The sequence below is a fragment of the Myotis yumanensis genome, unplaced genomic scaffold, assembly GCF_028538775.1.
Source record: "Myotis yumanensis isolate MYYU_CA2020_CCGP unplaced genomic scaffold, mMyoYum1.0.hap1 SCAF_5, whole genome shotgun sequence".
Classification (NCBI taxonomy): domain Eukaryota; kingdom Metazoa; phylum Chordata; class Mammalia; order Chiroptera; family Vespertilionidae; genus Myotis; species Myotis yumanensis.
In genome coordinates this window covers 24436464-24460143 of record NW_027223756.1, presented here as the reverse complement: position 1 = coordinate 24460143, position 23680 = coordinate 24436464, and the positions used below count along the sequence as shown (strand labels likewise).

At 39.6% G+C, this 23680-nt stretch overlaps 1 protein-coding gene across 6 annotated transcripts in view; it reads left to right on the top strand.

Annotated features, from left to right (window-relative positions):
* The window catches only part of RBM27 (RNA binding motif protein 27), a 78882-nt gene that overhangs the window by 35507 nt on the left and 19695 nt on the right, over positions 1-23680 (top strand). For all 6 annotated transcript variants that reach the window (XM_070414682.1, XM_070414677.1, XM_070414678.1 and 3 more), the window contains 10 exons: positions 1205-1354; positions 5012-5156; positions 5809-5962; positions 12391-12669; positions 13856-13996; positions 19231-19350; positions 20493-20567; positions 20707-20871; positions 23200-23304; positions 23432-23623. In XM_070414682.1, coding sequence (XP_070270783.1) covers positions 1205-1354; positions 5012-5156; positions 5809-5962; positions 12391-12669; positions 13856-13996; positions 19231-19350; positions 20493-20567; positions 20707-20871; positions 23200-23304; positions 23432-23623 — 1526 coding nt within the window. The remainder of the gene's footprint in view (positions 1-1204; positions 1355-5011; positions 5157-5808; positions 5963-12390; positions 12670-13855; positions 13997-19230; positions 19351-20492; positions 20568-20706; positions 20872-23199; positions 23305-23431; positions 23624-23680) is intronic.

Sequence of the window (23680 nt, the reverse complement as noted above, 5' to 3'; positions counted from 1 at the left end):
CAACCCAGGCATGTGCCCTGACTGGGAATCGAACCCAGGACCCTTCAGTCCATAGACTGACGCTCTGTCCACTGGGCCAAACCAGCCAGGGCACTGAAAACTTTTTTATCATAATTTGATGATCTTATGCTCTGAATCATAGAACTGATTGGTCAATAATAAAGATCTTGTAGCTGAAATTTAATATGAATGACATAAAGAATATTTTCGTTAAGGAAAAAAAAGAGACGAAGGACTTCTAAATCACAATTGCAAAAATCACTATCTTCACTCAGTCTTAATCCTTTCATTTTATGTAGGATGAAGAGGATATATATCATTTGGAGACCAACACATTCAGTAATAACACCAACAAAATAGTTACTTATCATAAGAATTTAAAAAGTTAAAATTTTAGTTGTAGAGAAAACAAAAGGGACATGATAGTGTCATTGATGGGATGGGTGATAGTAAGATAATGATTACATTGATAAATATAAAATGTATTTATTAGCTTTTTGAAATGAAACATTTGAAATTTGCATCATGTATGAAGCCAGCTATTATCTCTCTAGTTTAAAGTGCAGATAACCTAATTAATCTGTTTTTCCCCCCTCCTAATTAAAAGAGTACCTAGAAATTGGTGAGACATAGTAACAGAGGCAACTCATCTAGTCTTTTATATATAGTGTTCCATGTATGTGAAAATTTCTCTTCATAATGTGTATTGAAGTTTGAATAAGGTGGTTAATGTATAGGATAAAAATGACTAGTTAAATGAATCTGGAAATATATCAGTAATTAATACTGAGCCCAGCTGGTGTGGCTCACTGGTTCAGTTCCTGGTCAGGTCACATGACCTGGTTGCTCGCTCAGTCCCCAGTAGGGGCTGTGCAAGAGGCAGCTGATTAATGATGTTTCTCCAATGTTTCTATCTCACTATCCCCCTCCCTTCCTCTTTCTCAAAATCAAGAAAAACATTAAAAAATTTTTTTTTGTAAAAGAACAGATTTATGTGTCTGTTTGTGATGAAGCGCTTTTGTGACAAAGCACTTTTCTTTCCCTTCCAATAGGTGTGTCTATATACTGTAACTCAAAGAGAAATACATATGGATTGATCTATTAATAGAAGAAAATTTATTTTTGGCAGTTATTTTATAGTAATGAGAGGTTATTTAAATGCTCTCTGATTTGTTCTGTGTTTTGTTGTTGGTTTTTTCCTCAGATACATATGAACCAGATGGTTATAATCCAGAAGCTCCTAGTATTACCAGTTCCGGTAGGTCTCAGTACAGACAGTTCTTTTCGAGAACACAGACACAGCGCCCAAACCTGATTGGCCTAACATCTGGAGATATGGATGCAAATCCAAGAGGTGAGAGCACCTTGAATGTTTCCTGATGCTACGTGTTATGCAAGAGTTGGGTATAGCATTTCTTCCCTCACTGAAGTCTAAAAGTATTTACACACGATCTCTGAAGGGTGCTATATAGTCACCTCAAATAAATGTATTTGAATAACTTTATCTCCAAAATTTATTTTAAAGCTATAATCAAAGTATTTTTAAGTAAAAATAATACTAAGGGAATTTAACAGCTTTTTTGTAGGACTTGAGGCTGTTTAGCTATATACTAGACACTGTTCTAGATATAGGCATCCTATATAATAAGAGCCTAATATGCAAATTGATGGAACGATAGAATGACCAGCAGAACGATGGGTTGCTATGACATGTACTGACCACCAGGGGGCAGATGCTCAATGCAGGAGCTGCCCCCAGCCCACAGGCCCCAGGCCAGCTAAGGCGGGTGCCAGCGAGGAGCCCCCCGCCTGGATCACCCTGCCAGTCGCCCCATAGAGGGAGGCAACTGGCAGTGGCGGGGCGATCGGGGGTGGGCGATGCCAGGCCCACCAAGGTAGGTGCCAGAGGGTACCCCCCCATCACCCTGCCAGTTGCCCCACAGATCAGCCCTGATCTCTAGCCATTCCTAGGGACCCTACCCATGCACAGATTTCGTGCATCGGGCCTCTAGTAGAAAGGTGAAATGACATGGTGCCTTGCCCTACAGGAACTGATCATTTAAGGGCCTACTTTGTATCATTAAGAGCTGTTCTTCAAACAAGTAACAATTGACAATGTAAAATCTTACAATAAAATTATTTGGCCATTTTTAGTGTTTATGATTATACAAGCACATGTTAGGACCTTAACAAAGCATAGTCATAAACCTCAAAAGATTAAGTGCAAGCATTTACCTTCAGTATGGGATACCTTTCTTTCCCCTTCTCTAAAAAAAAAAAAAAAAAAGTTTGGGTGAAGAATTTGATGCTATTTTAATTTTTTATTTTTATAGTTAGATTTTTAATATTTAAGTTTAACTTTAATGACTGGCCATGGGCCAACCTGACAATATTTTTCTGCTTTAATTATATTGTGAGCATTTTCCTATTCTGATCTTAACTTTTTTTTACTGCCACTAATAACATTATTATCACTACAGGTTAAACAGTTTTGTGTTGACTAAACCAAGTACTTTTATATGTATTATTATATTTCATATACCTTACCAACAACTTCTTAAGAGATACTATCTTTATTCTCTTTTTATAGATAAAGGTTCTCAGGCTTAGAGAGGTTAAAGAACTTATTTCAGGCCACACAGCTATTAATAAGAATTTGAATTTGAATCCACGTCTATCTAATTCCAAAGAATATGTTCTTCCTTCAGTGCTATAAATTATACATTGTTGCCAAGTAATGGAAATTAGTGAGAAGAGCATATTCTCAAAATTTCAAGTCCTCTTTGTCATTAGCCTGGTCTATCTGTACATTTATATACAGCAATTCATGAATCTCTCAGTGTAAAAGTTATGTGGTTTTTATACAAGAGGCTTGCTTTGTCATCTGGGACAATAACTTAATCTCAAGCTATATCTTTTTCCTTTTTTATAAAGCACTTCAGAAAGAAAAGCATTAGGCCCTGTCAGGTGGTGATAACTATTTTAGGGAAGACATAATGATATCTCACATTCTAGAATGCTTCATGTCATCACAATTGCTTTCTCATCCACTATCCTCTGAAAACACAAGCCCAAGGGCAGGGATCATATTTTATTCACTAATTTATACCCAAGGTTGAGCTATAGCAGATGCTCAAGAAATATATGTTAAATGAATTAATCGGCATCATAATTTCCTGTCACACAGATGGAACATACTAGCAAGCCCCATTCTTACCCCAACATCCAGTCCTACATATGTTTTTCTTTGCTGCTAATTTTATTTTAGTGGAATTGCTAGTTAGGGAGAATACTCAGTATAACAGGCATAGTTTTGAGTTACCTTTTTGTTTATCACCCTCTTCCCACCAAGAGATAATCCATTGTAAAGACCGTTTCTTGTAGTATTTTAATCTTAACTGTTGTCAGTGAAATGTGCCAATTTATAATACTGGCTTTGCACTTTTTCAACTTTTGAGTTAAAATTTTTTTAAACCTATAGAAAATCAATGAAGTATAATAAACACCTAAATACCTTCACTTAGATTCACCAGTTGTTAACCCTTTGCACTCCGCTGTCCCCTCTCAGGGGACATCGGAATTCTAGCATATCACTCGGATGTCCCCTCTCAGGGGACATTGCAGTTTATTAGTGATTACGGGGAATTGAGTTATTTCAACGCAACTTTTTGAGACATGCATGTTTCCCTGAAGTTTTATCTTGAAATGGCACAAGAAATTAAATCAAAATATCGTAAAATTACTAAGATATATACAAGAAATGCCAGCGGGTTTTGTGTCGGATTAAACAATAAACTACATATTCCCGATGTGGGACAAAGAAAACGGGACTGCATTGTGTGTTCTAACAGGAAAACACCTGGTGGCAGGCGTCAAACCACTTATTACTGTCAAACATGCACTAATCAGCCTGCAATGCATATTGGGGAGTGTTACAAAACTTATCATACTGTACAAAATTATAAACAATAAAATATTGTTCTTTTTGCAAATATACATTCCTCGATGTCACCCAATTCATATAAGTCCAATATCATTATAATACGTTACTTGGTTCCAAAATTATACTAAATAATATGAGGGTCTGTAAATGCACATTTCCGCCACAAAGTAGCGTCGAGTAGCTGGTAGCCAATGTCCAGAATGGTTTGGAGTGCAAAGGGTTAATGTTTGTCACCTTTGGGCTGGAATGCTTGCTTGTGTGCCCACACACTGTTGTTGTCTCTCCCTGCCTTCTTCTTCCCCTCACATTTTTTTCTTTTAAAAAAATTAAATTTATTAAGGTGACATTGGTTAACACATTATATAAATTTCAAGTGTATAATTCTGTAATACATTATCTGTATATTGTACTGTGTGCTCACCATCCAAAGTCTAGTCTTCTGTCACCTATATTTGGTCCCCTTTCCCCTCTTCACCTTCCCACATTTTTTTTCTTGAACCACTTGAAATCATAGATTGTGATACTTTTGCTTCATCTAAAAATAAGACATGACATAGTCCTATATAAGCACAATATTATTATTGCACACAAGAAAAATCATAATTCCATAGTAATATTCTATCCAGGTGAATTTCTTGTTTAATTACATCACAAGACAAATAATTTTACTGTATTTATGGTGCTAAGTTTGATTGCTTGCCTAAGGTGATAATTGTTCAATCTCTTCATTGTAAAGTAAATAATTCATGGAGTGATACTTTGGCACCAGATAAATACCTTGTTTTCCAACCATCTTTCACTGATTTTCTTTTTTTGCATCTATTAATGATTTTTGCCTGAATCATTTGCTACATTGGGGTTGCCTATTTTTTAACTTAGGTATTGTATTATTTTTTAAAAAGAGAAAAAGAAGGCAAGGCAATGATAAGTTTTTCTTGTTGCTTAGGTGTTTCTGAAAAGGAAGTGGTCTTAGTTGGGTGCTATTCACAGTGCTTTTTAGCTTTTAATCATTTTGAATCTCCCCAAATGTAATGCAATGTCAGTAATGTTAATTTTTGTTTCCAACAGCTGCTAACATTGTCATCCAGACTGAACCACCAGTTCCTGTTTCAATTAATAGCAACATAACCAGAGTAGTTCTTGAACCAGATAGCCGGAAAAGAGCTGTGGGTGGCTTGGAAGGGCCACTCACAAAGAAACCTTGGCTTGGAAAGTAAGATAATTTGCTAATTAGTAGCATTGAATTGGTGCTTTTATTATTTTTGCTTGCATTAGTAAATTTGTATAATTAAGAATTGTCGTTAATCAATGATTATCAAACTGTGTGTGTCAAAGTTAGGGTTCCCTGAGGCATCCTTAGAATGTCTTAAAAATTGAAAAGCTAACAGAATATTTATAATAGATATTGGTAATTTGTACTACTTATTTCTAGGCCTAACCCAATATTAAGAATTAAGACTCTGGAAATGAGTAAAAAGGAAAAAAAAATCTGTACTTTTGCAGAAGTTGAAAAATGCACTGTAAAAAATATATTCTTTTCTTGCTTAAAGATTCCTTGGTAGTTGTGGTATATCTTTTTAGCATGACTTTTAAACTTAGTTGGGCCTTTTCTTTTTGTGATTTTGGCCATTCAGTGTTCTTTCTCTCTGCCTATTCTAATCCCATTTAATTAATGTGAAAATTATTTTGTACTTTATGAAGAGTGTTAAGTGCTTACAAAAGACATTTCATAAATGTAGCCTTATGTTCTTTGTAATCTTATATATATATCTTGGTTAGGCATAAGGTGAGAGAGAGTTAACCAAGATTTATTAGTTAACCAAGATTTCCTAGGGCATTATTCTTTATGGCATTTTTTCTTTCAGGCAAGGGAATAACAATCAGAGTAAACCAGGATTCTTAAGAAAGAATCAGTATACGAATACAAAGTTAGAAGTCAAGAAAATTCCTCAGGAATTGAACAACATTACCAAGCTCAATGAACACTTCAGCAAATTTGGAACTATTGTTAACATCCAGGTAAATGTGGCTATGTTCATGACAGAATTCATGTATTCAATGCATTTTTGAAAATATTACTACCAGCTCACCTTGTTTAAATGAGCCAGTGATTAGTATTATCTTCTTTGCTAACACTACCTATCTGTATGCCCAACTTAATGATGGAATTGTTAAGCTGAATTTGTTCTTTTAAATTGATTTGGTTCTTCTCTGCAACCTCTTCCTGAGAGTCACTGGGTCAGTTACTGTATTTTTATAGTTTTATCTCTGGACAGATGACTTTATTGCCTGCTTTAGTATTCTAACTAGGTAGGTGAGATTCTTGGTAATTTCTGCTATTGTCATTTTGTTCACTGACTCACTTTTATATTGTGGTAAATTAGTTATTGGTTAAGGCTGGTTCTAATCTTGAGACTTTTAGGCAGTGCAACGTGTTTTCTAACATCAAATTGTAGTTTTTGTATTTTGCTGTCTGCTTAGTAGATATTTGAATTTATGAATTTGTGGTTGGTGTTACGCTATAATTGAGGGTACTTGGTGGCCTATTTAAGTTGGAATTTCAGTCAGTTACCCCTGATACTTGGTATTACCATCAAATAAAAATATAATTTATATAACTGAGTTTATGAAGGTAGCTCTGGCCAGGTGGCTCCGTTGCTTGGATCATCATCCCATAAACTGGGTTCAATTTCCCAATCAGGGCACATATCTAGGTTGTGGGTTCTATCCCCGCTCAGGGTGTGTTTGGGAGGCAGCTGATCGATGTTTCTGTCTCACATCGATGTTTTTCTCTCTAAAAATCAATAAAAACACATCCGCAGGTGAGGATTTAAAAACAAGAAGAAGAAGGTGGTTGTATTGGGGGACTTGGTATTTCAAAGAATTGAGCCAAACTACTTTTTTTTTTTTGCGAGAGAGATTTTTTTTTTTAATTAAATCTTTATTGTTCAGATTATTACATTTGTTCCTCTTTTTTTCCCCCCATAACTCCCCTCCTCCCAGTTCCCGCCCCACCCTCCGCCCTCACTCCCCACCCACTGTCCTCATCCATAGGTGCACGATTTTTTTTTTTTTTTTGTATTAGTAGATACTTTTTATTGTAAATTCACACAGTTTTTTTCTACCCATTCTATTTTCTTCTATGCTGGGGTCCAACCCCAGCGGGTCCAGGGGTCCCCAAAGGTGTGGACGGAGTCGGCGAAGAAGGAATGACATGGAGACAGGGTTCAGTTCATCAGCATAGTGAGGTTCTCCCTCCAGGATCTCCAGCCAAGTTCTGTCCAAGATCTCCAGCCAAGTTCTGTGTACAGGTTCTCTTGCTAGGTTCTCCAGCCAAGTTCTGTAGCCAGGTTCTATCCAGGATCTTTTGCCATGTTCTCTTGCTAGGTTCTGTCTCTAGGTTCTTTTTTTTTTTTTTAAATCTTTATTGTTCAGATTATTACATTTGTTCCTCTTTTTTTCCCCCCATAACTCCCCTCCTTCCAGCTCCCACCCCACCCTCCGCCCTCACTCCCCACCCACTGTCCTCATCCATAGGTGCACGATTTTTGTCCAGTCTCTTCCCGCATCTCCCACACCCCTTTTCCCCCCAATAATAGTCAGTCCATTCCCTTTCTATGTCCCTGATTCTATTATAATCACCAGTTCATTCTGTACATCAGGTTATTTATTCACTTGATTCTTAGATTCATTTGTTGATAGATGCATATTTGTTGTTCATAATTTGTATCTTTACCTTTTTCTTCTTCTTCCTCTTCTTAAAGGATACCTTTCAGCATTTCATATAATATTGGTTTGGTGGTGATGAACTCCTTTAGCTTTTCCTTATCTGTGAAGCTCTTTATCTGACCTTCAATTCTGAATGATAGCTTTGCTGGATAAATTAATCTTGGTTGTAGGTTCTTGGTATTCATCACTTTGAATATTTCTTGCCATTCCCTTCTGGCCTGCAAAGTTTCTGTTGAGAAATCAGCTGACAGTCATATGGGTACTCCCTTGTAGGTAACTGACTGTCTTTCTCTTGCTGCTTTTAAGATTCTCTCTTTGTCTTTTGCTCTTGGCATTTTAATTATGATGTGTCTTGGTGTGGTCCTCTTTGGATTCCTTTTGTTTGGGGTTCTCTGCGCTTCCTGGACCTGTAAGTCTATTTCTTTCACCAGGTGGGGGAAGTTTTCTGTCATTATTTCTTCAAATAGGTTTTCAGTATCTTGCTCTCTCTCATCTTCTGGCACCCCTATAATTCTGATGTTGGTACGTTTGAAGCTGTCCCAGAGGCTCCTTACACTATCTTCGTATTTTTGGGTTCTTTTTTCATTTTGCTTTTCTGGTTGGGTGTTTTTTGCTTCTTCGCATTTCAAATCTTTGACTTGATTCTTGCACTCCTCTGGTCTGCTATTGGGAGTCTGTATAATATTCTTTATTTCAGTCAGTGTATGCTTACTTTCTAGATGGTCCTTTATCACACCATCGAGGGTCTCATTAGATTTCCTGTACATCTCATCAAGTTTATCGACAGACTCTAGAAGCCTCTTGAGAGACCTCAAAAGTGTGGTTCTGAACTCAATATCCTCCCTTGATAGTTTTGTCCTGTTTCTTTGTCTCCGCATTTTTTACGCTTTCTTGGTACACCCCCTGGTAATCTTTGTGCGCAGTCTTGTTGTAGTTAAGCCTTGATTGTTGTAGTTAATACTAGAGGGATTTGACCTCCAGGCTGACTGGCTGTGATAATCAGCTATGTCTGCAGTGGAAGAACTTGTGTCCTCTAGGGAGGTGCTAATCTAGCCTTTGCCTGAGGCTATCCAGCAAATGCCTCTGTGCAGGGCTTGGGCGGGGCGGATCTCACGGGATCAACAGGGCGGAGGAGGGAGCAGTTATGGTTGCTCTCAGTCTGTCCCCAGGGGCTCTGCCTCTTTGTCCCAGCAACCCCCCCAGCAACCGCTGCAAACCTCGGAGGGACCGTAGCCAGACAGTCCTGCTTCTCCCGTTTGAGTCTGCGTCCCTAGAGACTCGCCCGGATCTGGAGCTCAGAGTCTGAGGCTCCCTCTGGATTGAAACAGTCAACCGCGCCCTCAGCCACCAGCCCGCACCGCGCGCACTCCGCACCTTAGTATTTTACTTCAGCACTGCGCCTCCTCTGATTCTTGGTTCCTCCTAGTTGTAGAACTTCCACTCAGCCAGCCTTCCTGTGGTTCTGGATGATGTCCGTTCCGTCTTTTAGTTGTATTTTTTTTTTTTTAATATATTTTATTGATATTTTTACAGAGAGGAAGGGAGAGGGATAGAGAGTTAGAAACATCGATGGGAGAGAAACATCGATCAGCTGCCTCCTGCACACCTCCTACTGGGGATGTGCCTGCAACCAAGGTACATGCCCTTGACTGGAATTGAACCTGGGACCTTTCAGTCTGCAGGCTGATGCTCTATCCACTGAGCCAAACCAGTTAGGGCTTAGTTGTATTTTTGAAGTGGTTGTTCGAGGCAGCAAACTCCACGTTAACCTATGCTGCCATCTTGGTTTCTCTCTGTCTCTAGGTTCTGTCTCTAGGTTCTGTGTCTAGGTTCTCCATAGGTGCACGATTTTTGTCCAGTCTCTTCCCGCATCTCCCACACTCCTTTCCCCCCCAAGAATAGTCAGTCCATTCCCTTTCTATGTCCCTGATTCTATTATAATCACCAGTTCATTCTGTACATCAGATTACTTATTCACTTGATTCTTAGATTCACTTGTTGATAGATGCATGTTTGTTGTTCATAATTTGTATCTTTACCTTTTTCTTCTTCTTCCTCTTCTTAAAGGATACCTTTCAGCATTTCGTATAATACTGGTTTGGTGGTGATGAACTCCTTTAGCTTTTCCTTATCTGTGAAGCTCTTTATCTGACCTTCAATTCTGAATGATAGCTTTGCTGGATAAATTAATCTTGGTTGTAGGTTCTTGGTATTCATCACTTTGAATATTTCTTGCCATTCCCTTCTGGCCTGCAAAGTTTCTGTTGAGAAATCAGCTGACAGTCATATGGGTACTCCCTTGTAGGTAACTGACTGTCTTTCTCTTGCTGCTTTTAAGATTCTCTCTTTGTCTTTTGCTCTTGGCATTTTAATTATGATGTGTCTTGGTGTGGTCCTCTTTGGATTCCTTTTGTTTGGGGTTCTCTGCGCTTCTTGGACCTGTAAGTCCATTTCTTTCACCAGGTGGGGGAAGTTTTCTGTCATGATTTCTTCAAATAGGTTTTCAATATCTTGCTCTCTCTCATCTTCTGGCACCCCTATAATTCTGATGTTGGTATCCTTGAAACTGACCCAAAGGCTCCTTACACTATCTTCGTATTTTCGGATTCTTTTTTCATTTTGCTTTTCCAGTTGGGTGTTTTTTGCTTCTTCACATTTCAAATCTTTGAGTTGATTCTTGTGCTCCTCTGGTCTGCTGTTGGGTGTCTGTATAGTATTCTTTATTTCAGTCAGTGTATGCTTAATTTCTAGTTGGTTCTTTATCAGAACATCGAGGGTCTCATTAGATTTCTTGAGGATCTCATCAAGTTTATCTGCAGTTTCTAGAAAATTATTGAAAGACCGTAAAAGTGCGTTTTTTAGCTCTATATCCTCCATTTCTGTCATGTTTCTTTGTCTCCACATTTTTTATGCTTTCTTGGTGCACCCCCCCTTGTGGTCTTTGTGTGCAGTCTTATTGTAGTTAAGCCTTGATTGTTGTCAGCAATACTGGGGGTGAATTGACCTCCAGGCTAACTGGCTATGAGAGTCAGCTGTGTCTGCAGTGGGAGAGCTTCTGTGCTGGATCTCTAGGGCGGTGTTAGTCTAGCATTTGCCTAAGGCTATCCGGCAAATGCCTCTGTGCAGGGCTTGGGCGGGGCGGGTCCCTGGGGATCTACAGGGCGGGCGGAGCGAGCAGTTTTGGCTGCTCTCAGATCCGTCCCCAGGGGCTCTGCCTCTCAGAGTCCCGGGAGAGAAAGCTGCATTCGCGATCCGACCAAAGCCAGACAGTCCCGCTTCTCCCGTTTGAGTCTGGGTCCCTAGAAACTCGCCTGGATCTGGAGCTCAGAGTCTGAAACTCCCTCCCGATTGAAAACAACAACCGTGCCCTCCACCGCCGGCCCGCTCCACATGCACTCTGCACCTTAGTATTTCACTTACGCACTGCGCCTCCTCTGAGTCTCGGTATGGATTTCTCTTTCCTTCTAGTTGTAGGATTTCCACTCAGCCAGCCTTCCTGTGGTTCTGGGTGATGTCTGTTCCGTCTTTTAGTTGTATTTTTGAAGTGGTTGTTCGAGGCAGCAAACTCCGGCGTTAACCTATGCCGCCATCTTGGTTTCTCTGAGAGAGAGATTTTTAAGCAAATTTTACCCCTGAGAGCAAAATTGGTACACATTTAATTCCTCTGATTAGGGCTCCACCTTTATGATCTCATTTAACCTCAATTACCTCTGAAAAGCCTATCCTTAAAGCTTATTTCTGAATAGCCTCATGGAAGTTAAGGTTTCAACATATGAATTTGGAGGTGGGGAGGGCATAGTTTAATTCTTCTGTATAGCTCTTCTTGTTGGGAATTTATTTTTTTCTATATAAAAAATGTGTGGTGCACTTCCTTGTGGATACATCTTTCATCATTTTTTATGATGCATTGCTGAATTAAAGGGAATTTTAAGACCTTTTATTTGAATTACCAAATTGTTCTCCAAAAGGGTTGTGCCAATTGATACTCCCAAATTTAGTGTCTAAAACCTCATCAGCACTGTAGTATGGATTCATTAAATTTTTGTAATGGATTTAAGTGAAAAATTATTTGTTATAATTTGCTTTTTTTTATTACTATGTAGACTGTAATTTATATAGACCATTTACAGTTCTTTTATATTTACCTATCCATGGTCTTTGTCCATTTTTTTTTTTTTTTTTTACAAAAGCATTTATAATAATGTGTTTCTAAGCTTTTGCTTGTCATATATATTAAAAATAGCTTTTCCATTTGTCATTTATTTTGTTTATGGCTTGTTTGGACTGACAGGTTTTTAAATTTTACATTGTCAAATCTGCTGTTTGTCTTTATAGATCCTACTTTTGTAGGTATGTATAAAGGTCTTTTCAGACCCTGAGATTATACAGTTACCTTTTTTCTTCTGGGTCTTTATGTGGTATTTTGTTTGCTTGTTATTGTATCTCTGGTGTTAGTTTGGATGTGTGATATCATGGAGGAATCTAATATCTCTTCAGTGGTTAGGTAATAGTAGGATTATTTATGGAATCTAACATTCTTCTATATATAATTTTGAAATAGGCATATCATCTTTTAGTGGATAGAGAACTTTATTTTACAAAGAATTCACAATGGATTTCAGCAGGCTGTTTTCTACTTCTGAATTATTTATCAATTTCTTTCCATTTAATTATCTGTTAATATCTGTTTTTGTTGTTGATTTTGTTTTTTCTTACAGGTTGCTTTTAAGGGAGATCCAGAAGCAGCCCTTATCCAATATCTTACCAATGAGGAGGCCAGGAAAGCCATTTCTAGCACTGAAGCTGTTCTAAATAACCGATTCATTCGAGTCCTGTGGCATAGAGAAAACAATGAGCAACCAGCACTACAGTCCCCAGCACAGCTGCTCCTGCAACAACAGCAAACACTTAGTCACATGTCACAACAGCACCATCACCTGCCACAGCACCTTCATCAGCAGTCTTCTACTGCAACGGTACATGGAGGTATCCAGAAGGTAATCTACTAGTTCACATGGAATTAGAGGTCCTCTAGTCCCTTCCTCTAGATCAGTGTTCCTCAGTTTGCAGTCCTTTGGTCTTCTACACCAGAGCCACTCAACTTGATCTGCAGATCAGCAGCATATGATCTCCTGGGAGCAATTTCTTAGGCCTCCCCACATCTGTTGAATCAGAATTGCTATGTGTAGGGCCCAAGAATCTGTGTTTAAAAGCCTAAGCAACCGGCCTACCATTTGACCAGCTGACCGGTAGCTATGATGCGCACTGACCACCAGGGGGCAGATGCTCAACGCAGGAGCTGCGGAGCTGCGGTGACTTGGCAGCTGTGGTTCTTGGGTGAACCAGAGAGGAGGGAGCCCAATTCCGGGGTGCGTCACCTGAGAACCACTCTCTTGCAATCCAGGACCCCTTGGGGGATGTTGGAGAGCTGGTTTTGGTCTGATCCCTGTAGGTTAGGTTGAGGGACCCCACCGGTGCACGAGTCCTCTAACCCATTGGCTCCCCACTTCGGGTCTGGCTCCCCACCGGGCCTCTAACCCATTGTAGAGGTTGTGGATCTGGTCCTTACAGAAACTTTTCGACTCTATTAGCTAAATGATGAGACATACAGGACCTACTTGCTGCAGTCCTGATGTCTGTTGCCCGTGCTAGCCCATCCACTTAATACTGATTTCCAGTGGAGGCAGCGAATTTTCCTGCTACCACTCTTGGCTGGGAACCCGGCTGCAGCTTCCCTCCTTCTGGGCGGACAGTAGCGTCATTGGGCAACCTCCGGGGAGGGAAGGAGGCAAAGGAGCAGTTCAGGTGGGAAGAAGGAGGTTCCTAACACACTATTTATAGTAAGCTACTGTCAATTAAAATGCTTAAGTCTGTCAAAGCATTCCATATTAAAAAGAATATACAAAAATTATTAGAATCTCTGTATGAGTATACATATATATGCATGCATTTTGTTGTGACATATTTAAGACATCCAAAAAAGTATGAATAATAACATAACAATCATTGATGTATCTGCCACTTCACTTAAAAAAATAAAACCTTACAGATAATTAAAGCACCTTCCCTTCCCATTTTTTTCTTACCTTCTTTTCCTAAGTAATCAATGTCCTAAATTTATATCATTCCTGAGCATTTAAAAAACTTTTGCCACATACATATGTGTTTATTTTGTATATACAGATGATGAGCAAACCACAGACACCGGGTGCATATGTTCTTAACAAAGTTCCTGTGAAACATCGTCTTGGACACGCAAGTGCTAACCAGAGTGATGCGGCACACTTGTTAAATCAGTCAGGTGGTGCTGGTGATGATTGCCAGGTGTGTGTTTCTGTGAGCCTCAGATATGTTCAGAGTTGTTCAGTAACAAGGAAATTAACAAATTGATTACCATTCAGATTTGTAATGTCTTGTTTTTCTCAGATAAGTGTGACAGCTGTTGTAAGTGTGGTGGATATAGTTCCCTAATTTTCATGATGGAGCTAGAAATTTGCTAGTTAAAATTTTTTTCTATTCAAAGCTAAGTAGGAATTTGGTAATTTTAGATAGTTATTAATAGGTAGATGTCTTTATTAGTTCATATCTTTTATAATTTTTCTCTTTAATACAATGAAGAGCATAGTAAAGGAGATTCTGTTATAATTAAAAGTCAAATATTAAAATTTATTTTAAATAGTACCTTTTGCTTTTAGGAAACTTATATAATAAAAGGGTAATATGCAAATTGACCCTAACGGCCAAACAACCAGGAATGACCAGTTGCTATGATGCACACTGACCACCAGGGGGCAGACACTCAAGGTAGGAGCTTACCCTGGTGGTCAGTGCGCTCCCATGGGGGAGCTAAGCTCAGCCATAAGCCGGGCTGATGGCTGCAAGTGCAGTGTGGTGGTGGGAGCCTTCCCCTCCCCCTCGGCAGCACTAAGGATGTCCAACTGTGGCTTAGGCCTGCTCCTCACAGGGAGTGGGCCTAAGCTGGCAGGTGGACATCCCCCGAGGGCTCCTAGGCTGCCACAGGGATATCTGACTGCCAGCTTAGGCCCAATTCCCCGGGGACCGGGCCTAAGCTGGCAAGTGGACATCTGCTGAGGGCTCCCAAACTGTGAGAGGGCACAGGCTGGGCTGAGAGACCCCCCCTGAGTGCATGAATTTTTGTGCACTGGGCCTCTAGTCCTATGTAATAATCCTATATAATAAAGAGGAAATATGCAAATTAACCCTCACACCCTCACAAGATGGCTGCCTACAACCAGGCCTTCAAGGGGGTTAGTGAGGGATGACCAAACAACTGAACAAGCAGGCTGTGTGGGGCGACCAGGCTGGTGAGGGTCTTGAGGGGTGACCAGGCCGGCAGCAGGGGGGCAGTTGAGGGCGACCAGGCCAGCAGGGGGGTCAGTTGGGGGCGACCAGGCTGGCAGAGGGGGGCAGTTGGGGGTGACCAGGCCGGCAGGGGGTGGGGCAGTTAGGGACGACCAGGCCGGCGGGGGGGAGGGTGCAGTTGGGGGTGACCAGGCCAGCAGGGGGGCAGTTGCGGGCGATTAGGCTGGCAGGGGGGGCAGTGAGGGGTGACTAGGCTGGTGGGGACAGTTGGGGGCGACCAGGCCAGCAGGGGAGGCAGTTAGGGGTGACCAGACGAGCAGAGGGGGGCAGTTGGGGGTGACCAGGCTGGCGGGGGGGGCAGTTAGGAGCGACCAGGCTGGCAGGGAGCGGGCAGTTGGTGTCGACCTGACTGGCAGCGGGGGTCATTTAGGGGCTACCAGGCTGGCCGGGGGGGCAATTAGGGAGCGATCAGGCCAGCACGCAGAGGCAGTGAGGGGTGATCAGGCCGGCAGGGGAGGGTAGTTAGAGGTGACCAGGCAGGCAGGCAGGTGAGCGATTAGGAGCCAGTGGTCAGGATTGTGAGAGGGATGTCTGACTGGACATCCCCCAAGGAGTCCTGGATTGGAGAGGGTGCAGGCTGGGCGGAGGGGACTCCCCCCCTGCATGAATTTTGTGCACTGGGCCTCTAGTATAGATATCTATAAACACTGGCTCTCCAGCGTGGTAATTATTTCAAAGAGTTAGGAAAACGCTGAAAAACAACAAGAGGGGCTAGCTCTACTAGACATTAAAAAGTGCTTTGAAGTCTGTATAACTAATGCAATTTGATTTTGACACATAGACAGACCAGTGGAACAGAATAGAAGATCGAAAAATAGGCTCAGTTGCAAATAAGAATATATTTGCCAACACAGTATCTCAGATCTGTGGGGAAATATGGACGGTGTTGGGCTAACTGGATAGCCGTATAGAAAACAGAGAATTTGATCCATTTAAAAAATTACATAGTAAACAAGGATAATTTCCAAAAGGATCTGAGATTTAGATGCTGATAGAAAGGCTAAATGGTACAGCCCTCCCGAAAGTAAATTTGGCAAAATTATGTATGCATTTATTCTAAACCTGTAATCTTCCTTCTAAGAATCTATGCCAAAGGTATGCTAGTCAAACTAAGACCTATAGACTATATAGTATAATATCAAAAGACTGGAAATAACCCAAATGTCCATCAGTAAGGTACCAATTACTTAATATGTAGTACATCTACACAATAGTGTATATGCAATTTTACAAAGGAATGAGGAATATATACCATGTGATAATTAGGCTGTATTAAGTTAAAAAGACAAAATGGAACAAAAATGTATAGTCAGCCACTGTTGGTATAAGAAAGGTGTGATGAACACATGTCAGCAGTTGTTTGTAATAGTAAAAACAAAAAAATTCATATAATTTAAATCTTGTAGCTATGAGAAGGAGGGAACAAAGTAGACAACTTTTGAGTATGTCTTGTTTTGTAGATTTGTCAGCTGGTTTGGCTCAGTGGATAGAGTATCGGCCTGCAGACTGGAGGGTCCTGAGTTCGATTCTGGTCAATGGCACATACCCACGTTGTGGGCTCGATCCCCAGTAGGGGGTGTGCAGGAGGCAGCCAATCAATGATTCTTTGTCATCATTGATGTTTTGATCTCTCTCCCTCTCCCTTCCTCTCTGAAGTCAATAAAAAATACATTTAAAATAAATAAATAAATAAATGCTACGTGTAATTATAAAATGAAATGAAAGTAACCCCTGAAAATTAAAACGAAAAATGAATTAGCATGTCTGCATAGAGAGTACTCTAAAACACAGTTATTTGACTATTTATTCCTAAGGAGGACAAAGCAATTTATAAAAGCTCAGCAATCATATTGTTGGCTCTCTTGATGTTCTGAAACTGGTTTGTAAGTATTGTAGGATAAATCAAATGAGGAATTACATTGGTGTCATTGACAACTGATTTCATTTTGTTTGAAAAGAGAGATGTAAGATGGATAAGATTAAGTCAAAACACTAGTCTTTTTGCATTTGAATTGAAAGAATTATTATAAATTCAGATAGTATTTTATCTTAAAAAACATATAAGCAACCAAAAAACCTCCAAAGCATTTTCCTAACTTTATTCACTGAAAAAGTCTAGGAACAAGGACCAGCCCAATGGTAATGGCCCTCATCCCCAACCCCCAGCACCCAAAGGAGCCAGGGAAATGGCTATCTCCAAGATCTGGGGCTGGCAATGTTTCAGATGACCCTGGAATATTTTGTCAAACCAGAAAGTGAGGAAGTGTCCAAGATTATTAGAATCCTGTCAAAAATGAAAAAAATATCATAAAAGCTCTATATCTCCTCATCAATTTTTTAAAAAATTTAGAGGACAGCAGAACAGTTAAGGGCACCATACTCTGGTGAATACTAGAGGATCAGTGACCTGGTTTCTTCGACAAGTAATTTTGAAGGAAAAGAAGGAGCGGGAACAGAATTAAAGGCGACTTTAAAAACATGTATCCAATTATACTGTATGGATTTTAATAGATCCCAATTCTAATGGGAAAAATATTTAGAAAATTATGATGCAATCTGGAGATGTGAATATTTAATGAGATTAAAGAATTACTCTTCACTTGCAAGTGTGATGATGTTATGGTTATGTTTTAAAAGTCCTTTTAGAAATATATTTATATCTAAAATTATGTATTTGGTATAAAGATATAGTTGGGGATTTAAATAAAACAATGTTATTTTATATATTGACTAGAGGCCTGGTGCACAAAAATTTGTGCATTCGGGGGTAGGGGTTCCCTCAGCCCGGCTTGTGCCCTCTTGCAGTCTGGGACCCCTCGGGGGTGACCACTTGCTGGCTTAGGCCTGCTCCCCGGGGGATTGGGCCTAAGATGGCAATCAGACATCCCTCTGGCAGCCCGGCAGCCCTCGGGGGATGTCCACTTGCCAGCGGGGAGCAGGCCTAAACTGCAGTCGATATCCTTAGTGCTGCTGAGGAGGCGGGAGAGGCTCCCACCACCACCGCTGTACTGGCAGCCTCAGCCTAGCTTGTGGCTGAGCAGAGCTCCTCCCATGTGAGAGCTCCCTGACCACCAGAGGGCAGCTCCTGCATTGAGCGTCTGCCCCCTGGAGGTCAGTGTGTGTCATAGTGACCAGTCATTCCCAGTCCTTCTGCTGATAGGGTCAGTTTGCATATTACCCTTTTACTATATAGGATAGAGGCCTGGTGCACGGGTGGGGGCTGGCTGGTTTGCCTTGAAGGGTGTCCCGGATCAGGGTGGGGGTCCCGCTTGGGTGCCTGGCCAGCCTAGATGAGGGGATGATGGCTGTTTGCAGCTGGTCACACCCCCTTCAGGGTGGGGGTCCCCAATGCGATGCCTGGCCAGTCTGGGTGAGGGGCTGAGGGCAGTTTTTAGGCTGGCGGGTGACTGAAGCTCCCAACCTCTCCTTTTTTTCTTTTTTCTTTTTTTATTCTGGGATTTATTTACCTTCTATGGCTGTCAGAGCTGAGAGCCGGCTTTAGCTCTGAGGCTCGGCTCCAGCTCTGAGACCTTGGCTGCTGAAAGCAGGTATCTGGGCTTTGTTTAGCTTCTATAATTGAAACACTGTTGCAACTCCAGCCTGGCCAGCTGGCTGAAAGCATGGGGTTTGTTTAGCTTCTGTAATTGCAACATAGTTGCTTAGAGTGCAGCTCAGAGGCTGGCAGCGGCAGGCGGGGAACCTTGGCTTCCTTCATCACTGGAGCAAGCAAGCCTCCTGTTCGCTTCAGCTGCCTGGCTGCCGGCCGCCATCTTGGTTGGCAGTTAATTTGCATATCACCCTGATTAGCCAATGGGAAGCGTGTTGGAGGTACGGTTAATTACCATGTTTTTCTATTATTAGATAGGATAATTGTTGCTGTTGGTGATGGATATATCAAGTTTTTATATAACTATAGTTTTGTAGTTCTTTATCTCAATTTAAAAGAGAGAAAAAAGGTGATTGCATTCGGAAACACAACATTATTGCTAAACATCAATTTTTGTTATTTTGTTCGAGTGCCAGTTAAATTTATGTATAAAGAACTAGTTTTACAAATGTCATTTTTAAATGTAAAATATAAACTTTAACTCTCCCCAAAAAGAAATATATTCATCTTTATAAAAAATGACTGAGTCATTTCTAAGATTTAATTTAATCATGTTTGTGTTTCACAGATATTTTCACCTCCAGGCCATCCAAAAATGATTTACAGCTCTTCAAATTTAAAGACTCCTTCAAAACTTTGTTCAGGGTCTAAATCTCATGATGTTCAAGAAGTTCTTAAAAAGAAGCAGGTAACAGCTTTGATTCCTCTTTTGTTAAAGAGAAAAGGTCCCACTGAGTTCTTAAGTGATTATGTTAATACCTTCGACTGTTGATGTTGTTATGGAACTCCATCATCATGTTTGTTTAGTTGCTGCTGGATGCAGTGTACACTTGAACTAAAGGTGAACAAACAGAGAAAATGTCTTGCAATTGCCTTTCGGTGGCTACATCAAGCACAAGGGAAGACTTTTTTCTGTGCAAAAGTAAACAACACCAAGCTGAAAAATTTTTCATTCTCCAAGGACTAGAAGCAGACATTTCATTTCATTATTTATTTTTTGTTCTTTCTGACTTTTCAAGTTAGATAATATTTCACATAAAATATAACTTTTATGTAGTTATTATTCAGATGATTCAATTCTGAGTTTCATATCATCTTAGATATAAACAGTTTTCAAATAAAATATTTATATATATTAACTCAGCATAATTTGATACTTAATTAACAGAGGAGTAGAAGCAACATTTTCCTGGCAAAAACATTATATTTTGCTATTGTTTCTAGCCTGTAGCTCATCTCACATTTTTAAACTTTAAAAATAAGGATTTGGCTTATTATATTGGCAAATGAAAACACTTCCTATTTTTCCTCAGAGTTACATTTAGGTCATTCAAATGAAGGAACCTCATAGATACAGCTAACTAATGTTCAGTATTTTAAATACTTTTTAGAGTACAGTTATAAATGTAAAGGGTTTTTTTCTTGTTTCTTTTTTAATAGATCTTTATCGATTTCAGAGAGGAAGGGAGAGGGATAGAGAGTTAGAAACATCAATCAGCTGCCTCCTGCACACCCCCTCCTGGGGATGTGCCCACAACCGAGGTACATGCCCTTGCCCAGAATCGAACCTGGGACCCTTCAGCCTGCAGGCTGACACTCTATCCACTGAGCCATACTGGTCAGGGCAAATGTAAAGGTTTTTATATTGAAAGTGTTCGGACAATATAGTTGAAGGTTTTATCTCTGGTTTTCAGCCATTTTTTGACCAGGAGGAAAATGTATCTTATTATAGAGATGGCCCAGAAGAAATGAATTGAGAATAAAGTAGCCTATGTATCATTGGCAAATTTTGTTATCCATTATTAATTTTTTCTTTACCTATTCATATAGGAAGCAATGAAGCTACAACAAGATATGAGGAAAAAAAGGCAAGAAGTGTTAGAAAAACAAATAGAATGCCAGAAGGTAAGACAAGAGCTCATTATTTGCCTATTGGAATATAAAATGGATTTTATAAAGATACTCCTAATGGTAAATATTTTAAGGTTATTTTTACATTACACTTTACTAAGCATAGTTTTACTCTTTCCTGTTTGTTTTATAGATGCTAATATCCAAGCTAGAAAAAAACAAAAACATGAAACCAGAAGAGAGAGCAAATATAATGAAGACTTTGAAAGAGCTTGGTGAAAAGATCTCACAACTGAAAGATGAATTAAAAACATCTTCTGCAGTCTCCACACCATCGAAAATGAAGACCAAAACAGAGGTATCTGTTTGTATTTTTTAATATTTTTTATTGATTTCAGAGAGAGGGAGAGGGAGAGAGAGATAGAAACATCATTGATGAGAGAGAATCATTTGATTGGCTGCCTCCTGCACACTCCCCACTGGGGACCGAGCCTGCAACGTGGGCATGTGCCCTGACTGGGAATCGAACTCTGACCTCCTGGTTCATAGGTCAATGCTCAACCACTGAGCCACACTAGCTGGGCTATTTGCATTTTTTATTCAACGTAGGGTTATTGAACATCTGTTATATGTTTGGTACTTTGAAAGTACAATGCAACCCTTAGGTGGCTAATAGTCTAATGGGGAGACAATTATAGTAACAAGTTTAAAAAATATTTCTATAGATGCTACATGTACTGTCTTTGAAAGAGGTAAATAAAGGTGTGTTTTTTTAGTTGAAATTTTTGGTTCTTTCTGCTGAACATGAAACTATAAAGTGATGGCGAGCAAAGGGGTTACTTCCTATTTCAGCAATTTAAAAAAATATATATATCTTACTGATTTTTTACAGAGAGGAAGGGAGAGGGATAGAGAGTTAGAAACATCAATGAGAGAGAAACATCGATCAGCTGCCTTCTGCACACTCCCCACTGGGGATGTGCCCACAACCAAGGTACATGCCCTTGACTGGAATCGAACCCGGGACCCTTGAGTCTGCAGGCCGATGCTCTATCCACTGAGCCAAACCGGTCAGGGCTCAGCAATTTTTTTTTATAATTTTATAATAGTGTTGTAATAAAACCATTGCTCTCAATAATCATTTGCTTTAGTAAGGACAAAAGCGTAGCATTCTATTGGAAAGAATAATTGGAAGCTCTAGATCAGTGATTCCCAAAGTGGGCGCTGCAGCGATCCAGGGGGGCGGTGATGGCCACAGGTGCATTTGTTTTAACTTTTTTTGTATTACCTTTCTATTCTGAGTTCAATAAATAGTTTCATAATTTCAAACTTCGATGTTTCTAATTTACACCTTTCTTTACTATATTTTACGAAAAAGGTAGAAACATTAATACATATATTTCTCTGTTTAATTGCTATTAAAATTTTAAAAAAATTAATTTCCAGGGGTCGCTGAGTAATATTTTTTCTGGAAAGGGGGCGGTAGGCCAAATAAGTTTGGGAAGCACTGCTCTTGATCATTGAAGTCTGATTTTGTTAATTTTTTGTTTTGTTTTGTGTTCTTTTATTTTATCATAGGTGAATACTTGCTTTACACAGTGCTTCCATTATACCTCAGCTTTGTAGTGGGATTTAATTTTTAGCGCTTTGAGGAGGAGGAGGAGGAGGAGAGGGGAGGGGAAGGGAAGCAGGAAGAGGAGGAGAAGGGAGAAGGAAGGAAGAAAAAGAGGAACATAGTTAAAAGAATGAAATGGCAATAAATACGTACCTATCAATAATTACTTTAAATGTAAATTTCTTAATGCTCCAATCAAAAAACAGTATGGAGTTACCTCAAAATATTAAAAATATAAATGCCTTTTGACCCAGCAGTTCCACTCTGGGAATATATCCAAAGAAAGCGAAACACTAATTTGAAAGAATATATGCATCTCTATGTTCATTGTAGCATTATTTACAATAGACAAGATTTGGAAGCAGCCTAAGTGTCCATCAATAGACGAATGAATAAATTTGATACGGAATAAATTTGTCATATATGTATACATTTATATGTATATATAACACAAGTTTTTATGTACAATATTATATTACATTTGAAATTATTATATGAATGTAAAGTGTTTTACTAAGATTGCTTTTTAAAAATATAATAAAAATGTTTTTATTGAAATTTCCCCCAGTTATAGAAAGAACATGGGCACATTTTGAAAATTAAAGAGAATATATATAGGAGAAAAATAATTTCTCACAGTCGCTTACCTAAAGACTGATTATTGTCTCTTACCATCCCCCCCCAAAAAAGAGTGGCAGTAGTTATAGGGTTCATATCTGAAAGCAGTTATGTAACTGTTAGGTTTGTACTATGAATGAATTTTTACTATATAATTTGCCCTATTGTATTTTATTATGTGAAAGTTATTCTCATCTCAGATGACTTTTCAAAATCTGAGTTTTAGGCCATTTTAAGCAGTAATACTCTTTATTGTTTTTACTGATAACACTATGCTCTGTACATGTTAGTATTATATCCATAAAATTACTTTCTCTAAAACACCCATGTGTATTGCATCCTCTCACTCTCATTTTCCTAAAAGAGATGTGTGTCATTCTGTAAATATAATATTCTGAATAAGATCTTGGAAGTAATCTAAAAAATGCACTTTTACTCTTAATTTTTCCAAAGGCCCAAAAAGAACTATTAGATACTGAACTGGACCTTCACAAGAGGCTGTCCTCAGGAGAAGACACAACAGAGTTACGGAAAAAGCTCAGTCAGTTACAGGTTGAGGTGAGATTAAAGAGATGTTACTGACTCACTACATTTAACATCTCAAAAAAATAGTTTTCTCTTTTTCTATTTTCCCAGGTTTAATCTAACTGTGTATTTTATTCTACCTTTGGTTGTTGTTATTCAGGCTGCACGATTAGGTATCTTACCAGTGGGTCGTGGAAAGACCATGTCCTCCCAAGGTCGAGGAAGAGGCCGAGGTCGTGGAGGGAGAGGAAGGGGCTCACTAAATCACATGGTGGTGGACCACCGGCCCAAAGCACTATCAGTTGGGGGACTCATTGAAGAGGAAAAAGATGATTTACTTCAGCATTTCTCAGTAAGTTTTTAAAGTAGCAGAAACTAACTCTGAAAACACTGTATTCAGCATTTCCTG